The 17680-nt window shown below is 33.5% G+C and overlaps 3 protein-coding genes across 11 annotated transcripts; 2 read left to right on the top strand and 1 right to left on the bottom strand.

Moving 5' to 3' along the window:
- Window positions 1–199: 199 nt before the first annotated feature.
- On the top strand, window positions 200–1606 carry mRpS26 (mitochondrial ribosomal protein S26). The gene is made up of 3 exons (XM_011635064.3): window positions 200–357; window positions 656–905; window positions 1016–1606. The coding sequence occupies exons 1-3, from the start codon at window positions 342–344 to the stop codon at window positions 1455–1457; spliced, it is 708 nt and encodes a 235-aa protein (XP_011633366.1). The 5' UTR covers window positions 200–341; the 3' UTR covers window positions 1458–1606.
- Window positions 1607–2454: 848 nt separating this feature from the next.
- LOC105424699 (A-type potassium channel modulatory protein KCNIP2) lies at window positions 2455–17468 on the top strand. Of its 5 annotated transcripts, none has more exons than XM_011635065.3 (5): window positions 2455–2643; window positions 14021–14248; window positions 14721–14791; window positions 14944–15162; window positions 15507–17468. In XM_011635065.3, the coding sequence occupies exons 1-5, from the start codon at window positions 2484–2486 to the stop codon at window positions 15615–15617; spliced, it is 789 nt and encodes a 262-aa protein (XP_011633367.2). In that variant the 5' UTR covers window positions 2455–2483; the 3' UTR covers window positions 15618–17468. The 5 variants fall into 5 exon arrangements, with proteins under 5 accessions (XP_011633367.2, XP_011633368.1, XP_088940740.1 ...); XM_011635066.3 differs by lacking the exon at window positions 2455–2643 and adding an exon at window positions 10302–10720; XM_089084614.1 differs by lacking the exon at window positions 2455–2643 and adding an exon at window positions 10305–10944 and having other exon boundaries at window positions 14054–14248.
- LOC105424701 (uncharacterized) lies at window positions 2685–9455 on the bottom strand. Of its 5 annotated transcripts, none has more exons than XM_089084573.1 (4): window positions 9216–9455; window positions 5586–5819; window positions 4288–5443; window positions 2685–4107 (listed from the first exon to the last, which is right to left on the bottom strand). In XM_089084573.1, the coding sequence occupies exons 2-4, from the start codon at window positions 5655–5657 to the stop codon at window positions 3602–3604; spliced, it is 1734 nt and encodes a 577-aa protein (XP_088940699.1). In that variant the 5' UTR covers window positions 5658–5819; window positions 9216–9455; the 3' UTR covers window positions 2685–3601. The 5 variants fall into 5 exon arrangements, with proteins under 5 accessions (XP_088940699.1, XP_011633371.2, XP_011633370.2 ...); XM_011635069.2 differs by lacking the exon at window positions 9216–9455 and adding an exon at window positions 7098–8077 and having other exon boundaries at window positions 4288–5425; XM_011635068.2 differs by lacking the exon at window positions 9216–9455 and adding an exon at window positions 7098–8057.
- Window positions 17469–17680: the final 212 nt, after the last annotated feature.

The raw sequence follows: 17680 nt of genomic DNA, 5'->3' as shown, positions 1-17680 counted from the left end.
TATTTTAACAATACATGATATGAAATCGATCTTTTTCAAGAAAATGTTTTTTTTTTTTGTACATACATGTCTCATTTTATACTACGAAATTTATTAAAATCGAAATAGAACACTGTGCATAAAATGCCTTGTAAAATTATGAAATTATAACAATTAAAAATATTTTGAAGAAATAATTCTAATATTTAAATTTTGCGCAGACGCAGTGAATTGATGCATATGGAAGAAAGGGAAAACACCATAACCTCATTTTTGAAAGCGAAAAATATAAGTAACATAACCAAAAGCGGAACGATAGAACAATAAAAGATTTATATCAGTTCAAAAACACATTATACGGTATGACACATTATTATGGTATGTATTATTTATTTGTTATTTCTTTATTACTATTATTACATTATTTCAAGCATAAGATTATTAACATCATATCTGTAGGTTTTAATTTTCGTTTATTTATTTAAAGGACGTCCATTAAAATATTACTATTAATAGTAATTGTATGCTAAATTTTTTTATTTAAAAGAATCTTTAAATATTTGATAATAGAATCAATATAACTTAAATATATAAAAACAAAATGTTAATATATCGATAAACTTTGCAATAACTAACGATAATAATATAATTTTCAAGATAATACATTTTTTCATAGGCCAAACAATGCAAGCCATGAAGATGATGAATACTAATGCCCTGTCAATGGGCACTGCAAGGCTCTGTGAGACCTTTATCCCAAATTCCGTTTATACGCAGTGTGTGCGATGGAAGAGAAAACCAATTTGGCTACCTACAGCGAAAACCAAAATGTTTCGTGTACCACAAAAATCTGTTATACCTGAGGAGGATTATGTAGAACTGAAGCGTTTACATAATAATTATCGAACATATATGACATCATTGAAGTATGTATTCAAAACGTATAATTTTACAACTATGATTTTTGTCTAATAAAACATACTTAAAATATTCTGGAAACTATCTAATTTGCTAATTAACGAGTAATATATTTCAGGATACATTTAAGAAAACTTGCAATGGAGAATGAGATAAAATCTCCCAAAATGAATATCAAGCAAGTTGAAGAGGAGGACTTTAAAGCATGCAGTGCTATAAATGATGAATGGAATGCAGAAGTGGCAAAGATACGGGACATCAGATTAGAAAAAATGAGAGAGAATCGTAAAAACGCTATTCTGCAAACATTGCTAAGGCGAGAGCAAAAATATGAAATGCTTACGAAAAGGTTAGAAAAAAGGGTCATAGAAGCTAAAGAAGAATCTGCCACGTTTATTACTGCGGAGAATGTGGATGCTGCAATCGAGGAGTGTCTGACGAAGATTGTCAATCATAATTGTGCAATAGATTTGGAAGGAAATTGGCACAAAGGGAAATATCCTCCAGTTCCAATTACCGAAGAAACGCAGAAATCCACGATTGTTGAGCAACGAACTTAAATTCAAAAATTTGTATTTGAAGTACTCGGAAATATAAAGCTATAATTCACTGGATTTATATTTTTTTCCAAATTTTTGCTGAAATAATCATGATAACTGTTGAACTGTTGTAATATAGAATGTAATAAATATAAAGAAATACTTTACAATTCTTTATTATAATATTCCTGGAAGATTAAGCATATTATTAGTAAATAAACAATTATAAGTGCAATTTTATATTTTATAATTGGATTGTAACATATATAACAAAATTAAAAAATATAATAAATCATTCTTAAGAAAGTTATACAAAATAATATGTAGGCTACGTGATGTACATATAAAATAATTGAATTTGAAAACACAATACTGGTTAATTAATCGAAACTTTCCATCCTTGCGATGAGTATAAGTTTGTGAAGAACTTAAGGGAAAGATGTTTCGAGTTGGCCTGTATAATTAGTGTTGCGCGCCACACGAAGTACCTCATTAAAATTGCCCTCAAGTGCAATTCGGTTGCACCCATATATGCATATACATACAGGCAATACTGTCAGCTGCTGCTACTGTTATTTACCTGCTTCCTTTAACGCATTTCAAGCGCAGTCTTTCGCGAACAACGCGCCAACTCGCATCACTAGTTTCGCTCTTTCAACTATTAAGGTGAAAAGACAAAATAAAATTTCTCCGAAATCAAAATTCGTTAATAAACAAAAAATCGCACAGTCGTGATCCTTTTTATTTCGCAATAATTAGGTGAATAAAACGCGATTAATATTTTATATTGTAAAATTAATTTGCATTGTAAAACTTTTATGCTGTAGTTATAAATTTTTATTTTTTTTTTTTAAATTAATATCTAACACAAATGTTTCTAAAAAAATTGTTTAATTTTTTATTCTTTCGTTAAAATTAAAGAATTTAAGTTTTTAATGAATCTTTTCATTGAAAAATACAAAATTCAGCTAAAAAACTGTTATTTTTTTAAAGGATTTCAAAAGGATTAACGAGATTTAATTATCATAAGTTAGTGTACCAACGAAAATGTATAGTGTACATGTAACACCAGGAAGATCAACGAATCGAAAAAAAAATTCAGACATAGATAATGAAATCGAAACGTACGCAGGACGGAGGAAGGAATCGATTTCTGTGAAGTTGATAAACTACATTCGTTCGCAATTTCAACCGGAAGTTATATCGGGTGAGTCGGAAAAAGTGTAGTATTTTAATAGCGTATATAGCTTTTTTTTAAATGCATATGAACTTTATATGTTTATTATACATTAATATACAATATCGTGCACCTCGACTATATAATTAAAGGCACATAAGAAACTTTCATTTATTATCTATTAATTACTTTTATCTAGATAATTTCTCCGTTATTTAGATTTAACTTTTTATAATTTTATATAATATAGGTATAATAGGATATATGTAAATATAAATCCTATATATATATATATATATATATATATATATATATATATATATATATGTATGTAACATAAAAATCCTAATAGTCCTTTTTTCCTAATACAAAAAAATATAAAGCCTTCTCACTTCATACAATATACTGCAATAACATTTTAAGAAAATACTTAATTAACATAAATATTTTCTCATTCCATCTCCGACTTACAAAACACATTTGCTTTTCCAAGATATCAAATCCTGAAGCTTCTGTGCTTCAAAATAGGACTTTCCAATGATCTGTGGTAGAAGCGTTGTGTATGTTCGAAGATAGATCTATTCGTCTATCTTCCAAGATAATATCGATTATTCAATTTCCATTTCTGCTATCGTTCTCTGTTCAGATATCACTCCCGTTCCAGCCGGTGAAATAATTGCGTGTGTCACTTAGCGGTGACGCAGAAATAGAAGAGCATATTGGTGTATTTCGCACCAAGCGGCAGTCTCATAAAATAATCGCTTAGGCGTCATTTACTACATTCACGTAAAAACGCACGTGCTTTAGTTGTTTTTAACTGGAACAACAAAATTCTTCCGTAGTTTAGGAACGGAAGAGAATCGTAATTATCCCAAGAAACAATCATCGGTCATCATTTCGCGGTTGGAAAACGTTATCCGTTTCATTTAAAAATCACGATTTTATTTTAGTTATTGGTTTATTGTCGTAAATATTTCTCGCGCGAGTTTTAAGTCTTCGCCATGTCTGGAATATCGTCAATTCGATCGGTAGTGACGTTGTAGAACAGCGAGTCCGAAACCTGGATATTCATATCATCAACAATCGATGCTGGCTCGTACTGAGTCATCCACACGTCATTGATGGGAGCGTTATTGGGTGTCTCCCTTAGATCGTCGTTGCTAGAAATGATGGTCGCATGCGTCGACGTAGGTTGTTCTAGCGAATTGCCGAACACATTCGTCATTCGCATACCTTGTGACGTGTCGTTATACAGCATCCAGTAGGGCGAGAAGGAGTGTTGCCGTTGTTCAGCGGTATATCTTCGTTCAATCGAGCAATCATTAATTGCCGGGCTGGATTGTTGCGATACAATGGGAGCCACATAGCAATAAACACAGGATGTTTGGCTTAATTTGGAATAATCCACTTGTTTGGACACATGATAGTTTAGAAGATTCTCCAGATTGTTGTTGGCTTCGGGGGTCCACTTCGGCCAGAACGGCTCCACTATTCCTGATTGATGAAATATCACTTAAATTAAAACGTCACAAAGTACCAGAAAATTTATCTCTTCGAAAAGAGATTCATAGTTATACTTTTTACGTTTACATGTTATTTATTATTTGTTATATTATTTATACGCTTACAATATTTATTTATATTAATAATAAGAAAAATAAATAAAACGCGCACCATTTGTCGATCTCTGCAAATTTCCCGTACCAGATTCCTGATTAATATTATTTTCTACTCCTGTCATAATATTGCTCTGCGATTGCTCCAATCTCTCATTCAATAGATTGTTCGTCTCCTGAAATCGAGAATACTGAAGATACTGATATTGCTGATCGTTCGTGTAGACATTTTGCTGCACATTATTCTGTCCAAAGGTGTCAACATTATGAAGATAACTTGTGCTCATCTCCCCGTTGTGTTTGCCAAAATTTTGGAGATAATAAATATCAGATGGCTCATTAGTTATTATATCTGCACCAGTTGTGTAATTTACGTCCTGTGTGTCATAATTGAAGAAATTTTGACCGTTATTACAGGCAGTATCAGTCTGATATTGATAAGCCAGATTGTTATCCACGTTTGCGGTAGCCATAGTAGAATCTGTGTTGTTGTAATAAATTGCATGAAACACTTTAGAAGATTGCAGATCACCATCAGGTACCTCCATCACACTGGTAATTGTCCAGTTTTGATAAGAGTTCGGCCGATTGTCCACATCACTGGGAAACCTATACTGATTATCACCGGCTAATACACCTGAGACTTGTTGGGGTGCCAAATTTGCTTCATTCAGCAGAAATTCACCCTTAGAGTTCTTCAGTAAACCGTAATATTCATTGGGATTCGTGTCCAGTTGATCCTCATTCTCGTTGCTTTCCGATTCGGCGGTCAGAGTATCAGAATTGTCTAACAAATTGCTAGCCCAGAACAGAGAACTGGCGATCTCGCCTAGATTGGCACCTACCGGCGCTTGTAGCATCCTCTTCAATAAGAAGGAACCCTGTAAGCTCCCTTCGGGTTCTTTCAATACTTGATAGCTCGCTCTGTCGTTTGATGAGATTGCTAGAGGATCTGTATCATTGATTAGATTCGTTTTCGGGTAGCTTGGCTCAACTAAAGGAATCGTTTGCAGATTGGGTGACATAGTTGCCGTTCGCAAATCCACAATATTCAAATCCTGCACTTGGTTATTATTATTATTGTCACACGTTTGAAATTCCCGTTGAATCTTCTTGAGCAGAAATTGCTTAAATTCTTCGTAATGTGGGATCTTAGTATCATCCTCCTTGCTCGCAATCTCCTCCTCCGCACCAATCTGCAAAAACGGAAAACACTTTGTCCGAAGTCAATCATCGTTGCTTGCTTGTTGCATCGCAAAAACAAATAATAAAATATACAATTACTGAGTAGAAAAAGATACAACAAAAAATTTATAGTAATCGTAGTAACTCTTTGAAAAATTTGTAGTAACTCACCCATTGATAAGGCGACTGTTGCTGCGATTGCTGTTGCTGTTGTTGGCAGTAATAATCATCATCAGCCATCATATAGTCAGGACTGTGCAATGGTGTCGATGTTATTCCAAGTTTGGAGTCCTTTGACTTCCTCGCTTTTCTCTTGCGACTTTTCCTCAACTCCTGCAGCAATCGGCAGTACTCCGCATCATTTCCACTTCTAGCAGCTTGTAAGACTTTTACTAGCACTTTCTTCTGTAATTTAGTGATGAATCAACTGAATTAAAAAAAAAATTGGAAGATTTTTTTTTTTTAAATCTCTTTCAGATAAATCTAAAAATTTTATGTATACCTCTTAATCTTAATCCATTCTTAATTATATCTTTCATATAATTTCTTTATATCAGTTATTTGTGAATTAAATAAAACCACTAGATTGAATAGAAATATTTACAAAAATTGATAATTTGAGAAACGATATCTTATAAATATTAAAATTGAGGATTACAATCAAAGCAATTTTAGCAGTAATTAAATATATTTTGCAATCAAACGAATAATATAAAAATTACAAAAGATTAGAACTAGATTATTAATACAACTCATATGAATATACTCTTCGAATAAATCGATGTTCACTCGCTGGGTCGACAATATTTTATTGCTATCTGAAAGTAGACAAGAACATTCGATGGAATTAACAGACGCATGATAAAAACGACGGTTGCGTCGTTTGCTTCAATCGCCTCAATTCGCCTCAATTCGTCTCTCTCTCTCTCTCTCTCTCTCTCTCTCTCTCTCTCTCTCTTTCAAAAACGAAATTAGGTGCATTGATGCATATCTAAGCAGTGGAGGCGGAAGAAGAGGAGGAATGAGGATGTAGGAAGTGCGCAAGAGAGACGGATAAACTCAATTAACAATTTCATATGATTCTTGGTTAGAACCTCAAGTTATCTACCCAGATCGCGAGCCGATATTACGCGGACGAGGGAAAGCAGCTCGTCTTCGCCGAGTGATTATTCTGCAGTGGTCGTCCATATTCATTTGCGGAAACGGATGGGACCAGGATTGCAGACGACGACGTTTCAAATCGGTCGAATATCCGTTACTATCGCAACCACCGCGGCCACCGGCCACAATTTCTTGCACCATGCGACAACGATGTCGCGGCGGCAACTTCGACAACCGGGATTCCTTGGTTAGGAATTCGCGAATTGCGCATCCCCCCGGACCGTGTCCTCGTCCTCGATCGGACCGGAGAGAAATCCGACCGAGTTGGCGATTTTAACGCGCCATGGTCGATTCGAGAACGCGGCAGAGCCGTGGATCGCAACCGCCGTTCGACGGGGGGCGCGATCTTGAACGGAGGGTTCGAATACGTCTCGCTATCTCGAAGAGACGGAAACGAGACGAAAGATTAAAACGAATAGGAAAGGGAAACGGTCGTTGGAACGCCAACGTCGCGTCGCGATGGCGATGACGTCGACGTCGACGACGATCCCACGACGACGTTCCGCGACGCTGACAGCTCACCTTGATGTTACCCGGTACGTGGTACCTCAGGGCTAGGGCCTGCAGCTCCTTGTAGGACAGCTGCGCGATATCGCTACCGACGTTCATGCTGCTGCTGCTGCTGCTGTGTGGCGGGATTTCGTCCACTCGTCCTTGCTCGCTCGATCCGATTTTCGAATTCGAGCCGACTGACTTTTAGCGCGAAACGCCATAAAGTCGCGTTCTCAGCGGGATGCGCAATTAGGATTTCCCTGAATAAATTGGTGGGGGAGAGGGCGAAAACGATCGATTGTCGATTGGTCCTGACCGCGGCATCGCGATATGATTGATTGCCAGCCGGTGGATCCTCTCCAATTGCGCGCAAATGAAAATGGCGCGCGTCAAATCCCGGAAGTCACGGAAGTGCGATCTGGAAATGGAACGAGGAGTTTGTAGGTAATGTTAGCTTGGCTTTAAGTAGCGATCGTCGCGATTAAACGCATCCCTTTTCGCTGTCTGACATCTGCGTCCGCAATCACTGTGGAGATGTTACTAGTAATAACGCGACACATGACGTCATGATGTTTGATTTCCTCTTGTTCGATCCTCTTTTACGGCAAAGTCAGACTCTACACATAATAGAGGAAAGATCTAGAAGAATTAAGAATATTAAATTTTGGAAATACAAATTTGGAATAAAGATTAAACATAATGCACAATGGAATATAAATAAGTTCAAGATGTAGCTATATTTAATTACTTGTGTCCATTATGCTTAACATTTATATTATTATTTTTTATTACGAATTTTCATTTCCTCAATTCAAATTTTAATATTCTTGCTCTTAATATTTCCTCTATTATGCGCATGGCTTTACATTCAATGGAGGAAATATTAAGAACAAGAATAAATATTAAATTTTGAAAATAAAAATTAGAAGTAGAGATTAAATATAAACTGGACATAAATAAGTATAAGATATAACTATACTTACTGTCTACATTATGTTTAATTTGTATATATATATTTTAATTTTTATTTCCAAAATTTAATATTTATAAGATTTATTTTACCTACGTACTTATATCCATTGTGCGTTACATTTAATCTTTATTTCTAATTTTTATTTCCAAAGTTTAGAATTTATTTCTGTTCCTAATATCTTCTCTATCGGGCAAAAGACTTTACATATGGAATGTGATTAGATATTAGATGGAAAGAAAAAGTCATTTAGCTTTAATCACTGATGAATTTTCGCAATTACTCTGCTTTCATACCTTGGCTGATTCGTAACGTTGGGAAATAAGCAAAATTTTTTCTGTTTTCAGATCATTTAACATTTTAAATAAGATAAGAAACGTTACAAGAAAAAAGAGAGAAAGAGACAGAGAGAGAGAGAGAGAGAAGAGGAGAAAAAAATTCTTGTAATCTAATAAACATTAAAGTAAATTGATATTATATATTAGCAAACTACGTTACAGATATACTGGAACATTTCCAGGTGTGCTACTTTTGCGTATCGACTTTGTGCGTTTGTTTATACAGAAAGAAGTTACAAAGTTCGTCAAGAGCTTGTAAAAAATTTACAGAAGGCCAAGATCGACTACATATGTTGCGCGACAAACATTTATGCCTGATATTTAAGTCCGAGGTGGGAGAAAGAATAGAAAAGCATCAACGAGTACCCAATGAATATCAACTAACAATCAACTAACAATATAATGTCAATGTTATAATTTCCAACTCAATAATGTAAATGCAAATATAACACATGGGTTATATTTATTTGGGTGGAAAATTATAATATATAATATTGGTGTTTACTAGATAGAGAAATTTTAAAATTAAGTGCATTATTCAATTTAAAGAAAATATTCGAAGATTTAAATCATTTTAGCTTCTTCCTATTGAGAATTAACTCTAATGAATCCAGAAAAGTATTGAAAAAATGAATATATTCAAATATTCGTCACGGATCGCCTACTTGGAATTTCGTAATCGGGATGTCGCAGCTTCTAAACGAACTTATTATGATTTTCCGACGATATCGACGCTCTGATACGTGACGCAAATAAGTGTAAGAACGTTGTGAATTAATAACCGTTCGCTATTTTTGCGAAATCCAATGGGGATTGATCCAGCTTACCCCGTCGACTTACCTTCCTAAAGAATCGATATGCGGATGTCCAATAGAAAAGAAACGTCGTATATATTTCAAGCGTATTCGTCGAGTTTTGAAAATATCGAGCTCTTTATCTTTCTTGAAAAAGTCACTTGAAATGAGTACACATTAAAAAGTATAAAATTTAACAATTCCGAAAGATAGAAAGAGAAGCTTATTCTTCACGTTTAAGCCACGCTTGGTAAACTTGATAACTGACTCGTCAACTGAATATGTTAATATTTTTTTTTGATAACCATACATATATATAGTTCACGGAACTAACGAACAAATGTCTATTTTTAAATTGAGACAGCTAACAATCGAAGGTGGCCCAACTTGTCAGTTGTAATGACATCTCACGGTGGATTACTTCAATAATAAAGTTATTATTGGAAGGACACATTGATGAGCCGAAATTCAAATGAAGCAGCTAGCAATAAGGCGCTGTCAGTCCTGTCTCATGACTATGTTTACTGTTTCTTAAAAACTTCAGGTCTTTCAAGCTTTCAAAAAGACTTTTAAGAGTTTTCAGACTTTCTCCATTTTTAAAGCTTTCAAGACTTGTATAATATTTAGAACAATCATCTCTGGCGATCAATTAAAAAATTTTAACTGTAATTTTATTTTTTATTTCTTTTTTTTTTAATTCCGTCATTGATAAAAAATATAAAATAGAAAAGTTTTTTGTTTAGTTTTAGTTTAACGATTAACTTAGTTAATTCTTAATTCTTTTATCGAGAAGAAGAATAGGTACGTTTAAATTTTTTTTGACTCGTATTAATGAAACTAATTATATTTTGTAAGCATTAAGCAAAGTTTATTACTATTATTATTATTATTATTCTGAATTAGCATTTCCTTTCCAATATCTAATCTTTAGCTGTGCAACTAAATTATTTCTCTTGGAAGAATAAAAAAAAATTGATATTTCTCAAAATTATAATATTATATACATTTATGTGGGAGACTTTCACGAATTTCTTCGACTTTGCAGCGAAAACAGAATTCGGATCGATTCGAAACTTTTCGTTTCAAGTTCTCGTTGAGTTTGTCGCTACCACCAGCTGCCGAAGATCGTCGCGCACTTGCGCGTTGAAAGCGATGTATGGCACGTTTTCTCACGGACCCTTCGGCGGTGGTTCAGTGTGATATCATCGGCGCAGTGTAACACCATCCGCAGCCCCCGTCCAGCATCGCGAAGGACGGACCGACGGCGATCGCGGCAGAGTCAAGAGTGTGACCCGTGCGCAGCATCCGCAATTACGTGGTGGTCCAGTCTCGCTTTCGCTGTATCTCCACTTTCTCTCTTCCCTCTCTCCTTCTCTCATCCCGCTCCGTGACGGAGAGCGCGCCTCGGGGATGCGTCGCGCCGATCAGTGGTGGTGAATCGAATCATCCCGACATAATCCCGTCCCGCCGGCGATATATCAGGGACAGGCCGAGCAGCAGGAGGTCTGCGCGCTTGCTGGCCGATGAAGGCGCGTAAGAGCCGCGACAAACGTAAGTCCGGGAGACGAGAGCGACTGTAAAGAGAGAAAGAAAGGCTGCCACGCGATCGAGCTCTTCCTCCTCTGCTTCCTCGCCCCGTGTTCGTGCGGCATCGTTCGATATTACGTGCCACAGCCGTTGATACTTGGACCAGTCGATCGACTACTCAGCGGAGAGCGTCGTTGACAAGCGGAGCGACAGCCGGGGGGGTGATAACTGCCGAATGCAGCACCAAGGTGCGGTGACCAGCGACCAGGGTCTTCTCTTCTTCTTTTACTCCCCTCCCCCCTTCTGTGGAAATCTCGGATTGCTTTGATTTGACTGTCTGTCTGCCTTATCCGTTTGAATGTAGTAATCCCGTGTTCTGTGAATGGTAGCCCTTGCGTAGGTTGGAGTCCAACCCCTGTCGCACCAGAATTATTAATGTGTCAAAGGTCATGTCTATCGGCTTCGAAACCTTTGGATGTATCTTGGGGGATGATATTCTTGGATAATGCTTTTTCTCCGATCTTCCAGGTCCCGCTTTATTGATTCCCGGATTCTTTCGGCGTTCAAATACTCGGCTACGAAATTTACGAAGCCTCTCTCTGTTTCATCTCCTTCGATCATTTGTGCATCTATATTTCCACAACGTTAAGATTCCGCAAGAGGAACTTGTAATATTTTTAACATGTAATTTTCTTCACCTCTTCTTAAACTCTTTGAAGATTCTAAATAATGTTCTCGGACATTTGAATTATTATTACTCTTTCTTAAGTCATCATTTTTTGGTCTCTTTAATTATATGAAAAAAAATTTGTTGAAATATTTTAGAATTTAACCAGACACAGATCAGAAAATAATTTTGTTGATCCATTTAAATTATGTAGGAAATGTATTAAATTATGGTTGTTAGAATATAAAAAATTTGCAATATATGATAATAATATATTGTAATTGTAATTTTTAAGTGTCTTACATAATTATTTTAATAAAAATAATCATGTAAAATACAAATACATATTTGACAATAAAATTATTTTTAAATATGTATTTGGTCAAATTTTCAGATATTTCAACAAAATCATTTCAATTTCTTCATATATATATATATATATATATATATATATATATATATATATTGTTATACATTGTTTGCAATTCTTTATATAAAAATAAAATTTTTTTATATCTAGATTACAGCTTTTATTTTTTAATTGCAGAATCTAAGATTTTTAATTATTTGATTTTAAATCATTGAAAGCTTTAGAATTTTAACTTCTTTTTTCATAAAATTATATTAAATTTTATTAGATTTTTATATATTATTATATATTCTCTTGTATGATCTTCTTATATCTTCTGCAACGTATTTTGTAACAGTATATATTTTGTAATAGTATGTATATATATATATATATATATATATATATGTTATAAATATCTTATTGTTATAAATATATATATATATATATAAAAATAAGATATTTATAACATTTTATACCAAGCACTAGTTTGAAGAAATTAAAAAAAATATTTTTCGAAATTTTTGTATCTAATTATATTTATATAAATAGTTAAGTATACATAATCTCTTGATTAATCTTTTTGTAAAATATTAATTATTTTATTTACGAAATCTACGTTTCGAAAAATTTGTCTCGAAGATTTCCATCTTCACGAATATTCACTTAACATTCGCAAAAGGAAGGGGTGGTTAGGAAGCACGGGGTAGAAGCTGCAATGTTACCATGGCAACCCCGGATACCCGGGACTAGAGCTAATAGTCGCAGCATGTGTAGGGGATAAACGAAACGTCGCAATTCCTTAGAAAGTGACTCTTGACATGTTATTATCAGTAAATTGTAGGCAATATAAATATACAATGAAACTTTTCATTATTTCTTGATTTTTGCTTGAATTCAATCCGTTCAGATTTTTGGACTATCCTGTTTTTATCTATTTTCATTTCTAAAATTTTTTTATTAAATATTTAAATCTCAAGATTTCTCAGATTTCTTTAAATGTAAACTCTTGAATGCCTCTTTTTTCTTTTGCCCTGCATTTTTGGATTTATTCTCAATTTTGAGTCTTTATTATCTTTTGATATTAGATCTATAGATTTTTTCTCTCCTTGTATTCTTGTAGATTACTATTGATTGCTTAAATAATTTGTAGAGCTCTCTAAAAATATATTAAGCTCTTTCTTATAGCAAAAATTTATCCTGTTTTGATTAGTTAGTAGTACTTATATTAAACCTTTGTATTAAACCTTTGATTAGTTAGTTGTACTTATATTAAACTTTTATAATTTATCAACTCATTAATAAATATTACAACAATGAAAATATTGAATTAAAAAAAGTATGGCGCCTATTTTATATAATCTGCATTTCTACTTACAAAAAAGTTGTAGAATTATTTCTCGCTTTTAAATAAAAATACCTTTTACCCTCAGAGAAATTGGAAAACACGCACAACTAATTGCATTTACTGCAAAAAATTTCTGATCAAGTCTTTCTCTGAAGCAAAACAATTACCCAGCACGTATCAATGGATTCCTCTCACTCTCGGAATGTGAAGAATGTATCCTCATAATATCTTCTTCTACAATCTCTCTTTCGTTCTTTTGAACTTCCTCAATTCTCTTCTAGAATGATTTGCACTATGAAGGGAGAGTCGCTCGTTAAAGATAATTATTAATTAATAATGTTAAAAATTAATTTGATAAATAACTTAATAAATAAATTAAGAATGTTGAAAATTTTAATAAATAACTAGTTAATAAAAATTAAAAAAGATATTAAATATATATAAAATTATTATTTCTCTTTCAATATTTTAAAAATTTAAATTTTATTTTGCGTAAAATTGATATTTAATACATGCCTTTAATACATAAAACATGATTTGTAATTATCAAAAAAATGAGCGACCTCGAGTAGTGCGAACCACACTTGTAATCTCTTTTCACCCCTGTTGTCTCTCGCCTTTCACGACTTCTCCGACTGCAAGTCTACGCACCATTTAGGTCCCTCCCTAGTGTAGAGTATATCCCTTCTTCAGGGATGTTACGATCATGATGGTTCCCTCGATAGCAGAGAAAAACCAAAAAAAAAAAATGAACCCCTTTATATCTATTTCTCTCAAGTAGAAAAGAAGAAATTAATGAAGACACCTTCCCTCTCGGTAATCACGAGCGATGAGGGTTTGTCGGAACCCTCGAGCGAAGGGTGCCGCTCCCTTCGCGCTCGATGAGAGAGGGGAGGCGCGAGAGGGAACATCTCGAAGGCGCGATGCAGTCTTAGGAGTGAAGGGCTTGCGAACTTACAGAAGGAGAGCTTGAAGGACTCGGGGGCGTTTTAGGGAGCTCCGGGGGCGCCGCGCTCGCCCTTAGCGGCCGACACAAGCCGGAGGAGCTCGCCACCCTCGCGGCCACCACCAGGTTCTCTCGGAAGGAGATTCAGCTGATCTATCGGGGTTTCAAGCAGGAATGTCCAAGTGGCCTGGTCGACGAAGATGCCTTTAAGCAGATCTTCTCACAATTCTTTCCGCAGGGAGGTAATAAAGGAACGATGGCAATAATGACAATGATAATGATGATGATGATGATGATGATAATGATGATAATGATCCCAACAGTTCTGTTGAACAATAATACTGATAAATATAAGCATCCCTTTTTTAATATTACATTTCTATTTATAAATAAAATAGATTATCTTTATTGTAATAAAAATAGATTTTCTTGGAAAGTACCTTATTTTTTTTTAATTTGAAGGTTTATGTAAAATTCTTTTAACTTTTAGAATCTCTTAATTTCTTAATTAAAATGTATTCCCGAATTAAAATGTAAAAGTGATAAAACATTACGTTTATCAATTTTTATATGATTTTTTTAGATTCTCAGCTCTTTATATTTTTCATTAAGTCTTAGGGATCCGACTATTACGTTAAATGAAAAAATTACATATAGAATCTCTGTTTTTTTGAATTATCATTGCCATTCCTTTTTGATCACCACGTGTTATAGACGCAAGTCAGTACGCTCACTATGTCTTCAACACCATGAAGAGGAAACCGTCCGGCAAAATAAGTTTCGAGGTGAGCGACGTCTCGGATGTTTTTAAAAGAAATACAGAAGAAGATTTCTCTGAGATTTCAAATTTGATTCTAAATTTATTGAATAATTAATCCCGTCTAAGTTGAATGAGAAAGCCATAATTTCTAAGTTCCAAATTTTTATCTTTAAATAGGAATTCCTCACTATCCTGTCGAAGGTGTCAAGAGGATCGGTGGAGGAGAAGCTACAATGGGTGTTCGGTTTGTACGATCTGGATGGCGATGGTCTGATAAGCAAGGAGGAAATGCTGGATGTCGTAGGCTCCATTTACGAGATGCTGGGTCGTTACACGCAACCGCAAATTCTCGAGCCGCACGTGGCCGCCCGCGAACACGTTGATCGCATCTTCCACGTAAGTATTAACACACTACATCCTTGACTAAACTAGAACAAAAATATTTAAATCAAAAATAATTGAAAACAAGATAAAATATATAAATTTTAATGGACAGAAGTATTTTTCAATTTTATTTGCAATTTTCCAGAATTTAATTTCTAATTTTTAATTTTGCTAATCCTAAATATTTTTAAAATTTTTTCTGAACATCCCTTATTACGTGGATTATTGTAGTTTTCAGTATAATTTTTTGTAACCATATTTAACCTTCGGCGATGATTCTACGATACTTTTTTTTATAACTTGTATAGTTAATTATTAATAATTAATTATGAATAATATTTCACGTATAATTTTAGTTGATGGACGCGAATAAGGACGGTGTGGTGACCATCGAAGAGTTGGTGCAGTGGTGTTCCAAGGACGAGCAATTGTTGCGAAGTCTCGATACTCTGGACACCGTATTATGAGATTTTAACGTTCTATTGGAAATATTTCAGTATCGGATTATCAATTACGCTTTGAGCAATGGCTATGAAATATCATATATGAACCTTTTCATCGATTTACCCGCCTCTCTTTAATAAGAATAAGAATAAGAAGATAAGAAGGATTAGATAGAGGCAATTTATCAATGACTTAACGATTATATATGCGAAAAACGATAAAATCGATTGAGAGTGTTGAAAAGAATTTCTTGAAAGAAAAAGGAAAATTTGAGTAAATCTGTTTGCAAATTTCGAGCTTATGATTTATAGGAATAATGTAAAATATAAAGATGTCAAGATGTTGTCATTTATAAGAAGAAAAAATCAGATATGATTAGCCAGATTGTCACTGCTCGAGACGTGTTTTAAAAAAAGATCCTGAAGAATGAGACCCTTCTGCACGTGTCTTTTGTAAGTATGTACGTACCTCGTTACACACCTACCCAGTCTTTCAAATCCAGTACGTCACTCAACGATTGAGGATCTATAAGAATTGATAATTTAAGTTGCCTACAAAATTTCCTGAAACTTAGAATATAAACTTATAACTTCGAGAATTTTTGAAATGTTGATATTATATTTAAAAAAATATTTTAAACTAGTATATTATATACAAAATTGTTGAATTACTAACTAATTATATTGGAAAAAGTAAATCATCGATCTGCTTCAACTTCTTGTAAAAAATGAATACATTGAAAGCAATTGAACGATCAAATACGAATTTGATCTGCAACAGCAGAAAAAAATGTTCGTAATTTAATTAAAGCAAAAATTTTGACGTAAATTTTAACTCAATTTTCAAATTTTTCTTATGATTTCATAGGAAGTAGTATGCATCTTTCTTCGTAAAAATTTTTCTATTGATTCTTTTATTTTTAAAAAATCATTATTATATTCACGTAGTATTGCAGAATGTTTAAGCTTCTAAATCTTCAATGGTATACAATATACATTAATTGATTGACATTTTGGAGGCGCACAAATCTGCTTTAGCTCTTTAAGATTTCTAAAAGCTTTGATCTTTCAATCTTAATGTATTATCGTGAATGCCGAATCTGGATTTTTCTAACTATCGACTACAACGCAGTATTTTTCTCTGACCAAATGATAAGGAAAATCAATGTTATCCTGTCACTTGGTCTATACCTTGTGTGATTATCCTGTACCTTACTATTATATAAAGTTAATAATATTAATATAGAATTATTATTAAAGTTAAAGTAACTCGTTGTCTGCCATACGTGCCATCAAAAATAACATTTATCGAATATTTTCTTGAAATTTTTATCTTTATTTTTATCTTTATTTTTATCTTTATATTTTTTATTTTAGAATTTTTTTTAGATCAAAATCTATCGACCTTATTATAATCTTAGACTTTGTATGATTACTTGCAAAACCTTATTTCTAGAACGCTTTATGAGAAATTCTTAATTATTTAAATAAATGTTTAATTATTTAAATTCTTCGATTTTTTTATATTTGATTTTTAAAGAAGGATATCTTTCTTACAATTTTGATCTTTATGGCAGATAAAGTATTGACACCATTTACACTCGTTCTCAAATATCGTTGAGGTTTAAGATTTACTCCCTCTTACAGAAACGAGCTATATACATATATATTATCAACTTTGTTAAGAACATTACATAAATTTATTCTCGTTCGCAAATGTAATTGCGAATTTTTCGGCGTTGTAAACGCAAAACGCGCTCTTTGCGTGTTTAATGAGTTTAGCGTGTAGCGTGTACATACGTATATATGCATTTTGTTAAAACGTATGTACACTTGTGCATACCTGAAAAAATAAATCTACCTTTGTACCACGAATCGCTGTGTTATTTGTCTATTAAACTTTTAAAACATAAAATTTAATGAAAAATGCATATTTAAGTTTAAGGAAATTTAACAATTTAATATCTTTTTAAATTCTACTTTCTTTTAAATTGATAATTATTAAGCAAACTTTCAACTTTCCATTATAAATTCTTAAAAATACAAAATATAAGAAAGAATATAAGAAGAATGTTTATGTAATTATT

Source organism: Pogonomyrmex barbatus, unplaced genomic scaffold (genome assembly GCF_055798465.1).
Source record: "Pogonomyrmex barbatus isolate J1 unplaced genomic scaffold, ASM5579846v1 scaffold1, whole genome shotgun sequence".
Classification (NCBI taxonomy): domain Eukaryota; kingdom Metazoa; phylum Arthropoda; class Insecta; order Hymenoptera; family Formicidae; genus Pogonomyrmex; species Pogonomyrmex barbatus.
Note: the sequence above shows the minus strand (reverse complement) of the source record. Positions and strands in the feature narration are given on the sequence as shown.